We start from the raw sequence: 17292 nt of genomic DNA on the forward strand, positions 1-17292 counted from the left end.
GCTTGGGCAGGGGGATCTTTCAGTTGCATGCTTGGTTTTGACCCCTTGCAGGTGACCTTCCCCTTGGCCTTCTGGCACGGAGCTTCTGGGAAAAAGGGGAGAGTTCTGGTCTTGTGCTGCTCCCCTAGTCTCTCCCAGTGAGCGCAAGCGGTTGGGACTCAGCACCCGCTTGGTAATCTCATCCAGGAATTTGGAGAACTGCAGTTTTTCTTCTGTGATCTTCTCCCTGCGCTTGACAGAGTCAGCGGCACTGCTGCTGCTGTGCTCCAGGGAGCGCTTCTCCCCAGGGCTGAGGCAGAGCTGAGGATCACTGTACTTGCGTGAGCCATGGCCACGGCAAAGTGTCTCTACTGAGCAGGACTTGCATAAGCTCTCAGGACATGAGCCTGTCATGTTGGTCTGCTTCAGGATCCCTTTGAGAGGCAGGTGTGTAGATGAGACACGAAACTTCCTCGGAGTCAGGACTTCAGGAGGCTCTTTAAATATAAGTGAGCGTTCCAGGCTTCTGCTCTTGAAAGAGCAAGTGGGACGGTGTCTTTCATCTCCAGACACCAGCACTGTCTCCATGCTACGGCTCACAAATTTGCTGCGGTGCCCACGGCTGCGGTTTGGGCACCGCTTCCCGCTTCGCTGCCCCATCTTCCCACTGCGTGGAAGTGCTGGCGAGACAGTCTGGCTCTTGATGTTCAACTCTGCTCTGCACCCTGCCACTTCCTTCTCACTGCTGGACTCCAGGGACCACGATGAGGAGAAGTTCAGGTTGCAAACCTCATACCCCTCTGCCTGCTCAAGCTGGCCTGCCTCGGTGTAACTAAACCCTGTTTGCTGGCGCAATGGTGTTAAGCCCTTTGTCACCCGGCAAGTTGTTACCTGACTCTGCTCAGCCAAGATCACTCCGTCCTGGTCGTCACGAATGATGGGTACCTCATGGCGGATTTCGCGATGCTGCGGGGGCGCCTTGCGGTAAGGCTTCTTTGACGGAGCTGTGCTCGACATCCTCCCACCTGCGTGGCTCTGAAAGCGGGTTACCTACCAACAGCAGAAAGTGCACAGAAGAGAGAGTCACGGGTGCTCCATCGAGCCCTATGAGTGACCCAGCAGGAATTCAGCTCCCCTGGAGTCCCAGAGCACGTCCCCATGCAGAGTGCTAATAGAGCAGGGAAAGGATGTAGCCACAAGCCTTGAGAAGCAGCTGCAGGAGAGGGAGCAAAGTAAGAGGTAGCTGTGTCCTTCTCCCAGCCAGTGAGAGCAGAGGACTGGCACATCCTCTCCCCCCCTCTACACACGCTCACTCACGTAGTTTGTGTGTGTCCGGATTATATATAGCAAATGAGAACAGAGCTCACAGCAGCATATTGATTAGGCTCTTTAGGAAAGGCCTTTTTCAATATGGAAACTGCAAGCCTCACAGGCAGCAGTGACAGCTGGAGCAGGAGTTATTGATCATGTCCTGTCACTGTCAGCAGGGACTATGTGGGAGGAGACTTCAGCCATTAAAGAGCCCAAACCCAGAACTTTTTGGTTTACACTGGAGTCCCAGTGCAGCAGACCATAGGAGACTTGTCAGAAAGAGGTACCATAGAACTGCTCACTCTGTCAGAAAAGACAAAGACAACCCCCCAGTCAGAGGTGGCATCAAATTAGGGAACAATGTCACTGATGTTAGTTCCTAGGGCCAGATTTTGCAACACAGAACCACAGAATGGCCTGGGTTGGAAGGGACCTCAAAGATCATCTTCTTCCAACCCCTTGCCATGGGCAGGGAACCTCCCACTAGACCAAGTTACTCAGAGCCGCATCCAGCCTGGCCTCGAATACCTCCAGGGATGGGGAGTCCACAACCTCTCTAGGCAACCTATCCAGTGCCTCACCACCCTTAGAGTGCATAAGTGCATAGTATATAGACGTGCAGCAGTACCACTAGTGGGAAGATTAATCCCTTTACCCCAGCCATGCTGGGCAGGACTCTTCAGCCACAGGAGCAGTACAAGAGCAAAAAATAGGGTAGATGAAAAGCAGCTATCTTGTACACATGGAAGAAACACCTTTCTTTCCAGTTTCTGCAGTAGTGGGCAGGAAGACTTCCCTACAAGCAGTCAGAATTTCAACTACCCTATTGTACACAAGAAGTCTCAGAGATGCCAAGTAGATGCTGTAGAGCCTTTCCTTGATGACGACATACGCCATCATTCATAGTTGCCCGATATTTGTAGTAAATGTCCAATTCTAATTCCCCTTTCCCCTGCAGGATCCTAACACTGATCAAGCCTAGCATCTCTGCAATCCTCAGCACCTGACCTGCAGCACTTCGAAGTGCAGGACCCGCATCAACTCAGATCACACTCTCTCCCCTCTTCTATAAGCAGGGCCATGCAACTCCCAGTCACATACCTGGAGTTAATGGATACCACTGGGCCAGTGACCTATCAGACTTCACTTATGTTTTGGATAGTGGGGTTTTACATGTTAAGAGTCTAAATGGAGTCCCAAGAATTCTCTCCAATTCTTAACCACTCTCACCTAGCTGCATCTTGTTGACACTCAGACTGAGTCCCCTGAGAGGACTGGCAAGTGTGAGGTGGCTGCACCAAGCACAAATTGGCTCCAAGCCATAACAGGCTTTACACTTCACAGGGACATGTGCAAACTGTCCTTCACCCTGCCATAAATACAAGCTCACAAAAGTTTCTCACACCTTTCCACAAACACAAACAACTTCCTAGGACTAACCTGTAAATCTCCCCCATAAAAATGCTGGAAAACTTCCCCTTGCTGCAGGTATTCCCTCAAGGTCCATTCTCCTGAACAGGCTCAGTTTTGGTGCCATTGACAAGGGAAAAGTAGAACAGCAGAAGTGCACCACAGAAAGAAGGGCTTTACTGCAGTCTCTTTCATGCCAGTGGCAGAGTGGTGGCCACAGAGCTACACTCTTGCAGCTGGTTCCCAGAGTAACACAATTCTCTTCTATTATTGATGGGTACCTGTAGTGGTTTAGTATTAGTTTAGTATTAAGTCTCTAATACTTTAGAAAAATCACATCCAGCATACTGAATCACATTTCACTGCATCCCCAAGCAAAACAGATAGTCTGATTTGCTGGGAAGACATTTCTTTCAAAGAGAAATGCTGAAAACCTGACTAGAAGCAGGTTTGTAAACACCCCACTATCAAAGAGGTTAACTAGGGAACCCTTCTGTCAATTCCCTACAAGCTAGGGACAGCAGATGTGCATGGAAATATCCCAAGCTGAAATCACAATCATTTCTCTAGTTCTTAAGGACGTGAGCACTTACCAGCCTGGGCTCAAATTTGAAGCCGCATGAAGCAGGGACACTCACTCAGATGCCCTGAAGAAGAGAAACAAATAGCTTAGCATCCACCACAAAAAAAACTTTGAAATATGTAAGGAATAGGGAATATTTATAACCAAGGATAACTAGATGGCCACCTCACTCCAGGAACCTGCCCAAATCCACATCGGATCTTCTGAAAGTAAAGAAAATGAACTTAGAATAGTTGGCCACATAGCCCAGCATGAGCTGGAAAGGCACCTGGCAAGGACATGTTCAAGGCACTCAGGCAACTGGGACCACACAGACTCAAAATGCAAGAAGCAATAGCTTCAAGGAAACTTGGTTCCAGGAAGGACTAACCAAATCTCCTATAGAATGGGACCCCCTCCCAGCTGATCTTCCCCACCACTGCAGAGGGATGCTAACTGTGAAGCCTTCAGTACAGAAGTTTGGTAATGCTAACAGTTACCTCACTCATCCTTTTAAGTCAGTGCTTCCCACTCACAAATGAGCTGGCAATTATTACACTCTTGTTTAAGCCAAAATATTACGTCCTCATGCCTACAGCTGTGGTAACCCACACCTCTACTAGAGGAAGGCAAGCTACCCTCTGACTTCCATCAAGCATATCAAACCCTACCTTGCTGCTAATAGGCTTCTGTAAAATCTTACCCAGGCCACCAGGGACACAATACAAGTTCAGAAACAACCTTCTTCTCTGTTCAAAGCCCCTGCTTTGGGTACATGTACTGGTTTTGGGTACTGTACTGGTTTTGTGAAGGATAGAGTTATTTTTCTTCCTAGTAGCTAGAACAGTGCTGTGCTTTGGATTTGGGATAAGAACAATGTTGATAACACACTGATGTTTTAGATGTTGCTAAGCAGTGTTTACAGTAAGGAAAGGATTTCTCAGCTTCTCACACCACCCCACCAGTGAGTAGGCTGCAAGGCACAAGAAGGTGGGAGGGGACACAGCCAGGACAGCTGACCCCCACTGTCCAAAGGGATATTCCACAGCATATGGTGTCAGCATACTGAGCATATGCTCACTATATAAACAAGAGGAAAAGCTGGCAAGGGCCACTGCTTGGGAACTGGCTGGGCATTGGTCAGCAGGTGGTGAGCAATTGCATCGTGCATCCCTTGTTTTGAACACTCTAATTCTTTCATTATTATCCCTTCCTTTTCTGTCCTGTTAAACTGTCTGTATCTCAACCCACAAGTTTTACTTTTTCCCCCATTCTCTCCACACTCCACTGAGGGGTGAGCAGTGAGTGAACAGTTGTGTGGTGCTTAGTTGCCAGCTGGAATCAAACCATGACAGGTACCCACCAATACAAGAAGAGAACTGGGTTAATCTGGGAGCCAGCTGCAAGAATGTAGCTCTGTGGCCACCACTCTGCCACTGACATGAAAGAGATTGCAGTGAAGCCCTCCTTTCTGTGGTGCACTTCTGCTGTGCTACTTTTCCCTTGTCAATGGCACCAAGCCCTGGGAGGCGGGACAGGAGCGCAGGGTGTGGAGCAGTTGTAAACACACAGGGAAAGTCAGATCGAAGGTGAGTGGAACAGGCAGGCAACCAGGACCACGCAAACTCAAGCTTTGCCAAAACAAACTGAAGAGGTGCCCAAGTGCTGGCCCTGTCCCAACAAGCTGTCTGGCCCCTTTCCTTACTGTAATGCTAGAGTCGGGTCTCAACTAGCACAGGGAAAAACAGCTTCACAACAGCATAACTGCTCTGTGGGGCAAACTGTAAAGTATGGGGGGGGAAAAAAGGAGAGGGAGAACGTGAACCTCCAGGAAGGACCGGGCCAGCATAGTTTCAATCTGCTTTTCCACCAACTCCCAGCAGCACTGAGGCATAACCACCAGCCACATGGGCTGGCAGACAAACAGAGGCTTCCAGGAACAGCTGCACCTATGTTTCCATTGCAGCTGTGCTCTGAACAAACATGCCAAAGGCCTCCCTGTCTCTCAGCACACGGTTCCTCAGGCTAAAACAGGACTGTCCTGGTTCCTACCCCAGAGGCAGCAACTATGCTACCTGCTATCTCATTCCCACTTACTTGGAAAAGATAACTGGATTTGAAACCTACCCTCATGATCTGAGAATTTCCAAAGACTTAAAAACTCACAGTGCCTCCAGGCAACTTTCCCTCAAACAAGGACTTACAGATGCAAAGTGACGACGTGTCCAAACATTTCTGGTCGCTTGCCTCCAAGTCAGCTTTCCCCTGTTAGCATCCAGCAGCATCTGGCCAACAGCTCCTGAAACACGAGAAAGGAAACTTGGTGTCAGTCACCTATAGCACAAAACATGAAAACAACCAGGCATGCGCAGAGCAACCCACAGCCAGGTGCCAGGGCACGAGTCAACAGCAAACTGCTGCACCATCAGGCTACTATCTAATGCCAGGTCCCTCCACAGTAAAAGCCCCATACCTTCACTGTATCCCAGAAAGAAAAGTCTTCTAGCCATCTCTCCACTGAGCAGGATACTTGTGCAGACCAGTGACTGACCTTGGAAACGCAGATGTTTTTTCTAGATGGCTCCAGGGGTCCCTGCTTTCCCACCTGCATTCCCATCCAACACCAAGAATCTGGCCTGTCATTCTGCTCCAGTCACTCTGCCACACCAATCTAATTTTGTTCTGCAGATATCCCTGCACTGAATAGCACAGTAAAGACCTCCTTGCCTACAATACCTGAGTATCCCTTGCTACCACAGGGAGAGAATCCTGGAGTGGTTCAATTCACCACACCTCTGTTCAGAGTGGAGCAGATATTCTCTGCAGAACAGATGGACCCTGTGCTCCAAAGCAGAAATGGATATAGGTAATATCCATAAATAGAAGAAGGCACCAATTCTGCTCATCATGCTATCCACAAGCCTCTCTCTGAAGGAGTTTGCTGTCAAGTCCACATTATGACTACCCGGCAGAAGCTCAATTTTAGCCTGGAGCTACAGTAGGAGGCAGCTCTTCAGCTATTCTAATTAGCACTGTAATACAAGATGAAATTCAACCTCCTGGTTCCTTTTATCTGTCTTTTCCACCTCTCATCAGTAACACTCCTTAGCATTTACAGTCCTTTTCCTAGCAGTCTATTGCCTGCAGCAGCTCCAATTCTACTCTTCTAGCTTACCTACTACTTCCCTACTGTAGTTCCAGTCTGATTTCTAAGTTCACTGGCAGTTTCAGCTTCACTGGAATGGCTCATTGAGGGCTACAAGGCTCACAATGACCAGCATGAACATTAGTCACGTCTTCCAGGCAGACACACACGAACACACTAAGGGTCACAAAATTGCAGTGTAAACTTAACATTTTGCTTTGTTAATGCAAAGAGCTAAGGATTCCTCCACCCCCTCACAAAGACAAAACACGCACAGCCTCTTTCCTCTTCACAGTGATGGAGTGCAGTGACAGTGTGTCCTCGTTTCAGCTGGGATAAAGTTAATTTTCTTCCTGGTAGCTGGTAGGAGTGCTGCATTTCAGATTTGGGATGACAATAATGTTGATAACATACTGATGTTTTAGTTGCTACTAAGCAGTGCTTACACTAACTCAAGGACTTTTCAGTTTCTCACACTCTGCCAGTGAGGAGGTACACAAAAAGCTGTGAGGAAGCATAGTCAGGACAGCTGACCTGAACTAGCCAAAGGAATATTCCATACCATATGGCGTCATGCTCAGAACATAAACTGGGAGGAGTTGGCTGGGAGGGGCTGATCACTGCTCAGGGACAGGCTGGGCATTGGTCAGCGGGTGGTGAGCAATTGCATTGTTCTTCTTGGGTTGTAGTCCTCTCTCCATTACAACTAATACTATATTTTCCTTTTTTTCAATTATTAAACTGTTCTAATCTCAACCTACAAGTTTTACTTTTTTTCCAGTTCTCCTCCCCATCCCACTGGGAGCGGGGGGAGAGTGACCAAGCAGCTGTATGGTACTTAGTTGCCAGCTGGGATTAAACCACAACACAGCAGCAGAGCGCAGCTGCAGAGGCAGCGTAAAAGCTTGACTCCAGCTGTTTTTACCAGAAAGCATCCCTCAGTGTAAAATCCACTTGCAGAGTAGCTACGTTCTCTGTGTGATCTGAGAATGGAAAAACCTTTACCACACACCAGAAACAGATGTCATCTAGCACAGAATTGCTTGAGACAGTTCTGTGGGCCCTGTACAGAATAAGCAGCCACTTGGCATGCATACAAAACCACAACACTGCCCATGAGCATCATTTTGTCTCCAGTAACAAGAAAAAGTTTCACAGCAGAGAAAAAAAAGGTCCAAAAAGGAATGCTTTGGACAAAAAGGGAAAGAACAAGAAAAAAAAAGGCAACATTTTCAGGCACCTACTGTCTTCCTGATATTTGGCAAATCCCTTGAAGCCTGAGGTAGCTAATACTTAACTTTGGTTTTAGGATGCACACAGCTTCTGCCTGGTTGCTGTTGCAGCAGCTCTGAACATTCTCTGCGAAGAGGCAGAGGACTTGCAGGATTTTCCTCATCATCACCTTCTCTTCTGTTGCCTGTTCTGACCTTATAAGCAGCAGTCTCACTTCCTCAACAGAAATATGGTGATTATGAGAATGTTCCTTATGTCAGGTACTGTATCATCTTTCCAGCCTTTTCCTCTTACAAGCAGCATTTCTTTAACTTTGCTTTTTATTGAGATGGGTAAACTTGTACGACTGAGAAAATACATTTCATAACACAATTGCATTTGTTTCTAATGCAACACTACAGAAAGATTCTGTAGCGGCTGTCACAGTCAGTGTACTCCAAAAACCTGCAAGCGCAATACCCACAAGTAAAAAAAACCAAATGTCCTGTGCCACATATCTGATCACCAGAATTATCCCAGAATTTTCACACTCTGTGGGCCAACCTATACTCTGCATGCATATCCAATACAGGATACTGGCACAGCCTGCTTTAGGAGACAATATCTCCTCACCAGCATCAGGAGAAGCAGAAGCAAGAGAGACTTGTCCAGCTATCTTCCTATGCTTATGGATAAAGGCAACCTTAGCTTTCACAAGTCTCAAGCCAGACTTTGTGAGAAGCTACTGCAGTAAGCCTGACCAAGACAACTAATCCATGAGATGGATGATGCAATAACTGCATCAAGGGATGTCTCTCCAGGACAGAAAAGCAAGCTATGTGAAGTTAAAAAAAGCACCTGTAGATTGCTGGTGCCGGGTACAATGGGAAAGGACTGTAAGGTTATCAAAAGGCACTTTAACATCTAAAAAGAGAGATCTTTTCATTCAGAGAAAAAATCTCAAAAGAATGTTCAGATCCATTTTGCTGCTGGCTTCTTTGAAGCTCATTTTAAAAGAAAAGCATGACAGCTCCTACTGCAGAGACTCACATCACAGTTCTGCTTGTATGATAATGCTCACGATTCAGATCTGAGTAATAGCATTATAGTGACTCTTGGATTAAAATTGAGTTTCAGAAGGATTATTGCTCATTCCTTCTTTTCCATACCAATTAACCTTGACTGTTAGGCAGAAACCTCTGTTGCCTGCATGGGAACAATTCCAAGAGCTAACAAGAAAAAGGGATCAGGCTAGCTATTGAACAACAGTCCATGTAACAAGCTCTACTTAACACCTGACATTTCCAAAGAAAATGAAATCCCTGGACTCCGCTTGTACATAGTTCCTGTTGAATGGAAATACCACAGGACATATGTATCTGTCATATCCATCGCACCATCCAGAATTCTCTTAAAAGTTATCGGAATCACACTTTTCTTACAGTCCTGTTCCCTCCTTCCACAATCCAAAGATCTCAGTCCCCCTAATTCAACTGCACTCCATACCCTTAACTATGCATTTTATTATCTACTCTTTGCTAAGGTAAGAGCAGCTTAGCTTTTCTAACCCTTTTATAAAAGCTAGGACAGGTCAACATTGCCCAAGAAACACTAACATTGCTAACACGTAACTGGAATAGAATGCAACAGCTGATTAACATCTGAACAGGAACAGGGCAGGAAGCAAAGGACCCGAATTCAATCCCCAGAAGGAATGTTAATGGAGAATAAAAATACCCTGGGGAGATTTTGACCAGGAAATGAACACTAGCTTTCTAATGCATATAAAAGCATAGAAACATCTTTAGGGGCTACACCTGAAATTGTACAAGAACCAGCTCAGCAAAAGGTCATTTACCAAGTTACCTTTAGCAGGGACAGCTACGTTGAGGGCTAATGACAACTTCTCATTCAGAAACGCTGACATACCAGAAGGCTGTTCAGTTTGTTCAGTGATCCTGTTAGCTTGATCTCTTTAGTTTGTTCAGTGATCCTTTCAACTTCACAAGGTAGTTTAGGCTACAAACTTTCGGAGTCTCTTCATCTTTGCGCTCTGGGTTTTATCTCCTTCCCCACTCTGTCTTCATAACTGTGTTCTTTCTTTTAAGATCTTCCATGGGAAGAATTCTGGAGTATATTGCTCAGATATTTAAAGAAAAAGCAAATCTTGATGCCCTAACAACATGTATCTGGCAAAAAGCTGATAGATCACATGAGGTAAATTTGGGAGTCATGGCCTAAAACTTTCTCAAGCACAAACAAGGGAATGGCTACAAGTAAACATTTGAAGAAAAGTGAAAGAGGTAGATTTCTGTAGAAAATCAACATGCAGGAATTCCCTTCCCAGACCTCTGTCATCTCCTGTGCTGTGCAGGAGAGGAAGAAAAGGGGAAAAATCATACATTACCTTCCTAGAGCATAAAATCAAAATGCATTTAATAAGGACAAGATAGAAACAACTTGAATTTTTCAACCACTGAGAGGCAGACTCTCAGCCCCTCTAAGTATTCCCTAAGTCTCACACAACTCCCAGCAATTAATATCACCACTCCTCTTGTTTCAGCCTTTGGTTCAGAAGTTCTGGGAAAACTACAGTCTCCAGCTCTTCAGTGCCAGGGACTGAATGTCACCAAGTTGTCCCTCTAGCAGAGACATAGTAATGCCAGAGAATACTCCATTACTGGAGCATTCAACTATGTGCTTCCCTCAATCTGCTCTCTAAAACATCCCCTCTGTCTACGAGTCTCAGAGATGCACAGATGGCTAACACACTATGCAGTATCTACACAGCAGGACAATGGAGCAGAGCATATTATTTGCATTATTTACAGAGGACAGATGGACAAGTTTCTGCAGTGACCTAGCCTACAGAGCATCTGCAGTGTTCAGGAGGCATTAAGTCCAGCCCTGATGCTTGCAGGTGCTGACAAAAGCAAACGTAAAAAAATAAACCAGCTGTTTACAGCAGCCAGCTTTGTGCTGAAATGTTATCACTCTTGCAGAGTAATTCACGTGCCAGTTTTTTTCCCACAGAGCCATTACCCATAAGCAGAAAACACAAGATGTATTGACTACATTTATCCTTTTCAACAAGAAAGAGAACTGACATCTGCAGTACTCCTTCCTCTGCCATAAGTTTTGTATGGATGTAAGTCACCATATCTAGCAGGCAGCACATATTGGGGGGAGACAGAATCAGTGAACAGAATCAAAATTGGGTAAAATTTATTTCAAGCTCTGTTTAGCTGTAGAAAAGTCCAGCTCAAACTTGCTCAGTCATCTGAATCTTTTGGAACATTAAAAATTTGTGAAAGTTTTAAGATGTTGCTTTTGCTGTCTAAACAGCACACTAACCAAGTTTGCAGCCACTTTTATTGGTCAGCCGAGGAGGAAACTTAACATCTCAGGGGTCTCACATCTGTTCTAGACAGGAAAAAGCCTAATTTACAAGGAGGAGTGATCTACTTCAATCAAACGCTTATGGATAAGAATGACCAAGTTGTACAAATGTTCGCAATGATCAGTTTTTGCCCATCCTCCACCACCATGGACCACAACAGGTTCTTTCATTCCATGATCACATGGCTGCAGCCAAACATGACAGACTGTTCAGCAAGTAATAAAAAGGATCAGCTTTTTCCCCAAGGTCTTGTCTACATATACATTGTACTAAATTAAATTGACTTAGAAAATAACATAAAACAGTATAACGCTCCTGGGCAAATGTTCTTAATTCAGTTTAAGAGCACTTTACATTGAAACAAGTTAAATAGATAGATACAAGACACAAACTAAATTAAGGATGCCTATACAAGAATGCTGCACTAATATAATCACAGCTGTTTCTAATCTGATTAAGTTAAATCAGTATAATTTCCCTGCAATGGCAAAATCCTTACCGATATTGAAATTAACCCTTTTTTGCCCCTTTCTACTTCCAAAGTGTGTTTTTCTAGATTTTGTGTTTAGTTTTTTTTCTTCAAAAAAACCCAGAAAAAACCAAAACCACGACAGTGTGACACCTCTCTCTCAGAATCAAAATAAGCTAACTACACCTGACAAGGTATATTAAGGTACTAAAGGTATTGACATTTATGTGTCTTGAAAGTTTTATTAATCCTATGCCAAATAAACATCGTAACAGTGTTCAGACCAGCATAACATAATATTTTCTCTACTTTCCCCAAGCAAGGTAGGAAGAGCGATCACAAATACTTGTGCTGTACCCTGCTTTCCATACGCCCACACAGCTTTTGCTTACTGATGTCCAACACACCTGGAGCAGTTCCGGGAAGACAATGTTCCCCACTTGCTCATTCCTAAGGGTATGGCTCACCGTCAGTTTATCTGAGCAAACTGGAACGTGGGGTTAGAGCACAGTTATCTAACTGCCCCCAGGCATGGTCTTACTACTGACCCTCTTCCACCAAAAAATGAAGTTCACTTGCTAACTGTGGGGTAAGCACACACATAAACCAAGTCTGGGATCACAGACCTATCATATAATCCACACTAAAATCACGGCTCAGCTCCTCAGTTCCTACAGCATTTCCCCAGGAAACGTACTTGCCAAAATTAAATTTCAACAATTCTAAAATTACTAGTGTTTTTTCCATTCCTTATTCAAAACTATTTGAAAACTTCCTCCTGAATATCAAGACTAGATTTGTCTTCATTCTTTTGGTACTCTTTCATCTCTACCTGCTTTTTCAGTCTGGTCTCTTTGAGCTTACCACAGTCTTCCTCACACCCCTGCCAGCAATGCAATCATCATCCTCTCCTCAGGGCCACCTTCTACTGCTGCCTCTGAGCTACCATGTACAGAACTAACTTCCACTTCAGTCCAAGTTTTCCATGTTCAGCACAGAAGGACAATAGCAAGAATCCTTTCAGAGCCCCCTGCAGGGAACTAAATCCCTCACTGGCCTTCAGAAAATTGTGTCACAACTCTGAACAATGTGGTGAGCTGTCATTTCTGTGGAGTACCATCAGCAGCCCTGAAATCAACCACAGTTGGAAGTTGGGGTTTTTTTTTTTTGAAAGAGCTGTTTTGAAACCCAATCACCTGGCAACATGGATTGTAGGTACACAGAAGAGTGGAGTTGCTAGGGGAATCACACTTCCACGTTTTCTATTTTACAAGATTTAAACTTCAACTCTCAAAGGGCTGCAGGCACATTTTTGCAATAAACTCTTTGGTCTTGAGTCTCAGATTCACACTGGTAGTTTGTGCAATTATAAGGTTATGTGGCCCCACACCAATTCTAGGATTCATGCTCACCATAACTATATGCAATGAAGGAGGTAGGAACAATTTCCACTCCATAAGTAAAGAAATTGAGGCACTAGGAGAAAAAAAAACCAGCTTTGTGCCCTGTTTTTGCATTAAGTTGCAAGTTAAAGAAAATCAGACTCAGCTGTCATAAGAAAGGAACTGCACAAACATTCAGCAAGACATTTCTTGCACCTAAAGCAAGAGTGATCTGGGACAGAAAAGAGAAGGAAACTGCACATGAGCTGAACACCTACCTGACAGCAATTGAGTTGAATAGCCTGCAGTTCTTTATAAGTACAAATAAAGCAGCAACCCTGATCCAGTAGCAGAAGAACAATATTTGTACTATACTCAATTTTTTCTGCTGCTGGGGTTTAATCCCAGCAAGAATCGTTTTGGTGTAATTAGCTTTTCCCTAGCAGATGGTCAGATGTGAGAGGCAGAGAATGGTACAGGCTTAACTGTTGGGTGATTGTGCAGCTGCATCTGTAGCTGAATAGTAAAGCATGTACAGGGGTCCAGCTGTAGTTTGCACGACACAGTCCGTCTCTGCCATCAGCCAAATGTCAGCTTCCTCTTTCTCCAGATTATATATCAGCCAGAGGCACTATCCAAAGGCAGGCAAACAACTAACAAGCAGTTTCACCACCATCCCCTTTCTCAGACAAAACCCTCAAATCTTAATCAACTAGAAGTCCCTCTTTCTTTGGTGACAGAAGCACATTCAGAAGCATTGCCATGGAAACTTGAGCCATCCTCTGTGCTATTCATCAGAGAAGATCTAGCACAGAAACATTTTATGATCTCTGTAGCACTGAATACAGACAGTAGTTGGTGTAATGAAGTAAAATTAGAGACTCCAGCATAGTGTGAGGATAGCAGGGGCTCTTTCTTCAATCAAGCTGCCTGAACCTTGCATCACCTACAATAAGCAATAGCTTGTTATCAGCTGGCAGGGAAAAGCAGTGTAGCACTGAGAGAAGCAGAAGTGGTGTTAGAGGAATAAACCTATCCAGAGGGATAAAAGAGAAAGGGGGTCATCACAGTGTTTTCCCAAAGCTGATTACATCCTGCCCCTTTCCCTTCCCAGAGGTTACAAGTGGTTTTGCTACCGACTCCTTTACAAAGCAGGATTCCTACCAGGCACAGACACCTCCTCCTTAACCCAAGTCACAGTCATTGCCTACTCTGGAGACCACATTATTCCCCATTGCCTTCTGCTCAGCCCCTGCACCCAGGCACAACACCTCCCTGTGCCTGGGTGTTAGATCTCCCACTCCTACACACTGGCAGTAGTCATCTCGACAGGATACAGTGGCAGAACAAGGAGATGGCTTTCAAAAACATGTTTTGGGCCTAGCAGATTCAGAGCCCGAGCCAAGGGTAGGAACAGACACAAAACTTGTCTCAACTCTGTAAACAACAGAGCAGCATGGCTCCTGAAGCAGCATGTAACCCTGCAGCATCTTCTCTCTTTTTTGTGGTGTGGCCCTATAGTTAATTTGCCTCAGTTTGCCTCCTTTGGTTTTTTTTGTTGGGTTTTTTTTAGCTTTTTTTTTTTTTTTTAATCATTCTCAGTCTTCAGCACCACTGAGAGATTTTACTCTGACAGTTCAGTCACAGAAATGTAACATGACTTAATCCAGCTTAGGAATAACAAACAGATCCACCCATCCATCTTTCACTGGTGATCTGTGTAAAGCACGCAACTGACTGTGGCTCCTCTTTCCCTACTCACCTGGGCTCCAGTCAGTCCTTTAAATAGCAGGACCCAAGCCACAGCAGAGGGGACCCACACCTCCACCCCCTGCCCTACACAAGGAAGCTGCCTGTCACCAGCAGTCACAGGCTTGTCCTTCTGCACATGCTGTATTGTACCTCCTAGGTTCATCTCCCTCCTTTGTTGGCAGAGGGAGAGGGGGGAATAACCACAGGTGTCCCACTTGACACCAAACTGGGTTTCTTCAGCTCTTCCCTCAGATCCAGCCTCTCTTGTGGCAGAGTCAGAGCTCTCATCAACTATATCCTTCCACATCTGTCATCATTGCTAGCACCAGTGCTGTTCTTCAGTTGGAGCTAGTAACTAGCATCAATTGTCTCAAGGGGCAATTGCAGCAAAGGCCCAGCACTTGAGTTTTACCACAAGGTCAGCCTGTCCAGACTAGCTCTACATCCCCTGCCTGGCATTGCTCTTGTAAAACTGAAATTCCTTCACTGCTGTTATCCTTTGGGATAGCATAAGCCCATGAATTAAATTAAGGTTAAGGAAAAACACTCCTTTTAAGCAACGCTAAAAAGACAAGCTCTTCCCTTCCAAAGGGCTCCTTCCTGTAGACCCTCCCCTTAAGTAAACTCTATGCAGCTCTTCAGAGGGCAAGCTGGAAATGAGAGTCAAGCTGCAAGTGACATCACCTGTCCTCAAAGGGGCTCGATAATCGACCCCAGATATCCTAAAGAAAGCAAGCCATCACATTCCAGGTACCTTTTCTTTTTTTTTTTTGTCAAGTGTCAAACTCAACAACCCAGTGCTAGCTCACTGCTCACCTAAGGGCAAAGACCATGGAGGAATGCCAGAGTATGGCCAGGCAGATGTTGCAAAGATAAGGTGTTTGCTCGGTACCGACAGCAAGCTGTTCACTCATGCCTTCAGCTTCATGCTGCTGCACGAGCTCAGCTCTACAGAATCTGTGACTGTGGCCTAAGGAATGTCTTAACTGGACAACCACCACATCTGCTGCCAGCTCAAGGTGCCCCAGGATGAGACCAATTGCCAATTTTACCGCACAGCCGCAGCTGCGCCTTCTGCTGTCTGTTCCACCAGGGGGAGATCTAGCTACTTGGGAGGGTTACAGCTCTAGCCAAAGGAACACATTGCGCGGAGAGACATGTTTGAGACCGGACACAGGAGCAGAGGGACCTGGATTCCTACACTGTCTTGAAGGCCAGCAGGGAAGCTAAAACAAGGAACTTTCTCTCCACAAGTGACTTTCCACAACACATTAAAACTCACTGACAGGATGGAAAAAGGCCAACAGTCACCTTTACTTCCTCCTTGGCCAATGTCACATCCATTTCATTTCGACTCCCTCACTCCTTTCCTGGCAACTGGAGTGTGACAGCAGAAGCAGTACGTAATCCTAAACAAGATGTCCGTCCATCTTTGCAGCCATGCCCATATCGTATGACAAAGCTGAAATGCCCAGTGATTACAATGATTATACACACTTAAATGTTCTATCAGTAATGTTCCACACAATCCATTTTTAGCCTTACTTATATTTTGCTACACCTCCTGTAGCCACAGGGCATATTGTCCAGCTTGGAACTGCAGAACAGATGAAGGAAAATGAATATTCAGGCAGCCCACTTTCTCATTAACATCCAAGCCCTAATAGTCAGTGGTAAGTAGTTCAAAATAAAATGCATAGTTTACATGAAATCAAAAGAGAAGACAGCCCAATATGAATGACTTCCAACTGGTTCACAGTGCTAAGAGTCTCACAACAAGTAACATTCCCTTAATCACCTGTCACTGAAATTCTGCTTCGAAAAGTGATACATCCTTCTGGAGAGAGGATGGCATGGACCAGTCTGGTAAGGGGAGCTCTGCAGTGACTCACACAGAGACTGTATCAACAGCTAAAAAGCAAAAACTATGCTATAAAGCCAGAGACCTTCTGAGAGCCAATTCTTTCATTCATACTACTGTCTAAGGATGGCAATAGGGAAGTCTTCTGCAGAAGACTCACTTTAATATGGAAATGACTGGCAGATTACAGAATTTCAGGCTACTAGACATTGCCAAAAGGGAACCTGCAAGTCCAAAAGATCCAAGCAAACAGGGTGATGAACAGCCCGGGGCTTATCCAGAACACAGAAGATGGTTTGCTGTTGTTTCCATAAGCCTTGCCTATGGGCTGCCCACACTGACACTGCCAAAAGGGATAATGTTTCCCTGCACCAGGCAGAGGAAAGACTTGTATAAAGAGGACAAGGATGTTTTGCATGATAAGGGCATAGAAAACTATAAGGCCATTTCTCATACACACCATGTCAAGGATCTCAAAATAATGCATCTGCATCCTGATCTGCCATCCTTCACCAAGGTTCCTGTCCTCAGCTCTTGGGGTTCCAGCCAGAAAAAGAAAGATTTTCCAGAAGAAGCTGGAGCAGTTCAGCTGCAGCACAGAAGTATAAGAACATTTGCCCACCGACTGGGGGAAGCAGTCCTGCCCAGATAAAATCCCAGAGCCATTCCATCTCCAGGCAGTCATCTCACGCACAGTTTGTACTGAGCAGAGCTTGATGGCACAAGCCACTCAATCATCCACTGATTGTCAAGAGCACACAGGCTGCAGGGGGGATGAGCCAACCTTAATTGGCCTTATCAGTGTAAAT

General features: G+C 45.3%; 1 protein-coding gene across 8 annotated transcripts in view; it reads right to left on the bottom strand.

The window, feature by feature from the left end:
* The window catches only part of TJAP1 (tight junction associated protein 1), a 40680-nt gene that overhangs the window by 11879 nt on the left and 11509 nt on the right, over positions 1-17292 (bottom strand). For 6 of the 8 annotated variants that reach the window (XM_027641432.1, XM_027641430.1, XM_027641433.1 and 3 more), the window contains 2 exons: positions 5467-5561; positions 871-1029 (listed from right to left, as the gene is read on the bottom strand). In XM_027641432.1, coding sequence (XP_027497233.1) covers positions 871-1029; positions 5467-5547 — 240 coding nt within the window. In that variant the 5' untranslated portion in view covers positions 5548-5561. Of the gene's footprint in view, positions 1-870; positions 1030-3293; positions 3348-5466; positions 5562-17292 lie in introns of those variants that run through there. The other 2 variants (XM_027641436.1, XM_027641437.1) reach the window with 2 other exon arrangements.

This window comes from Corapipo altera, unplaced genomic scaffold (genome assembly GCF_003945725.1).
Source record: "Corapipo altera isolate COAL_440 unplaced genomic scaffold, ASM394572v1 48b, whole genome shotgun sequence".
NCBI lineage: Eukaryota > Metazoa > Chordata > Aves > Passeriformes > Pipridae > Corapipo > Corapipo altera.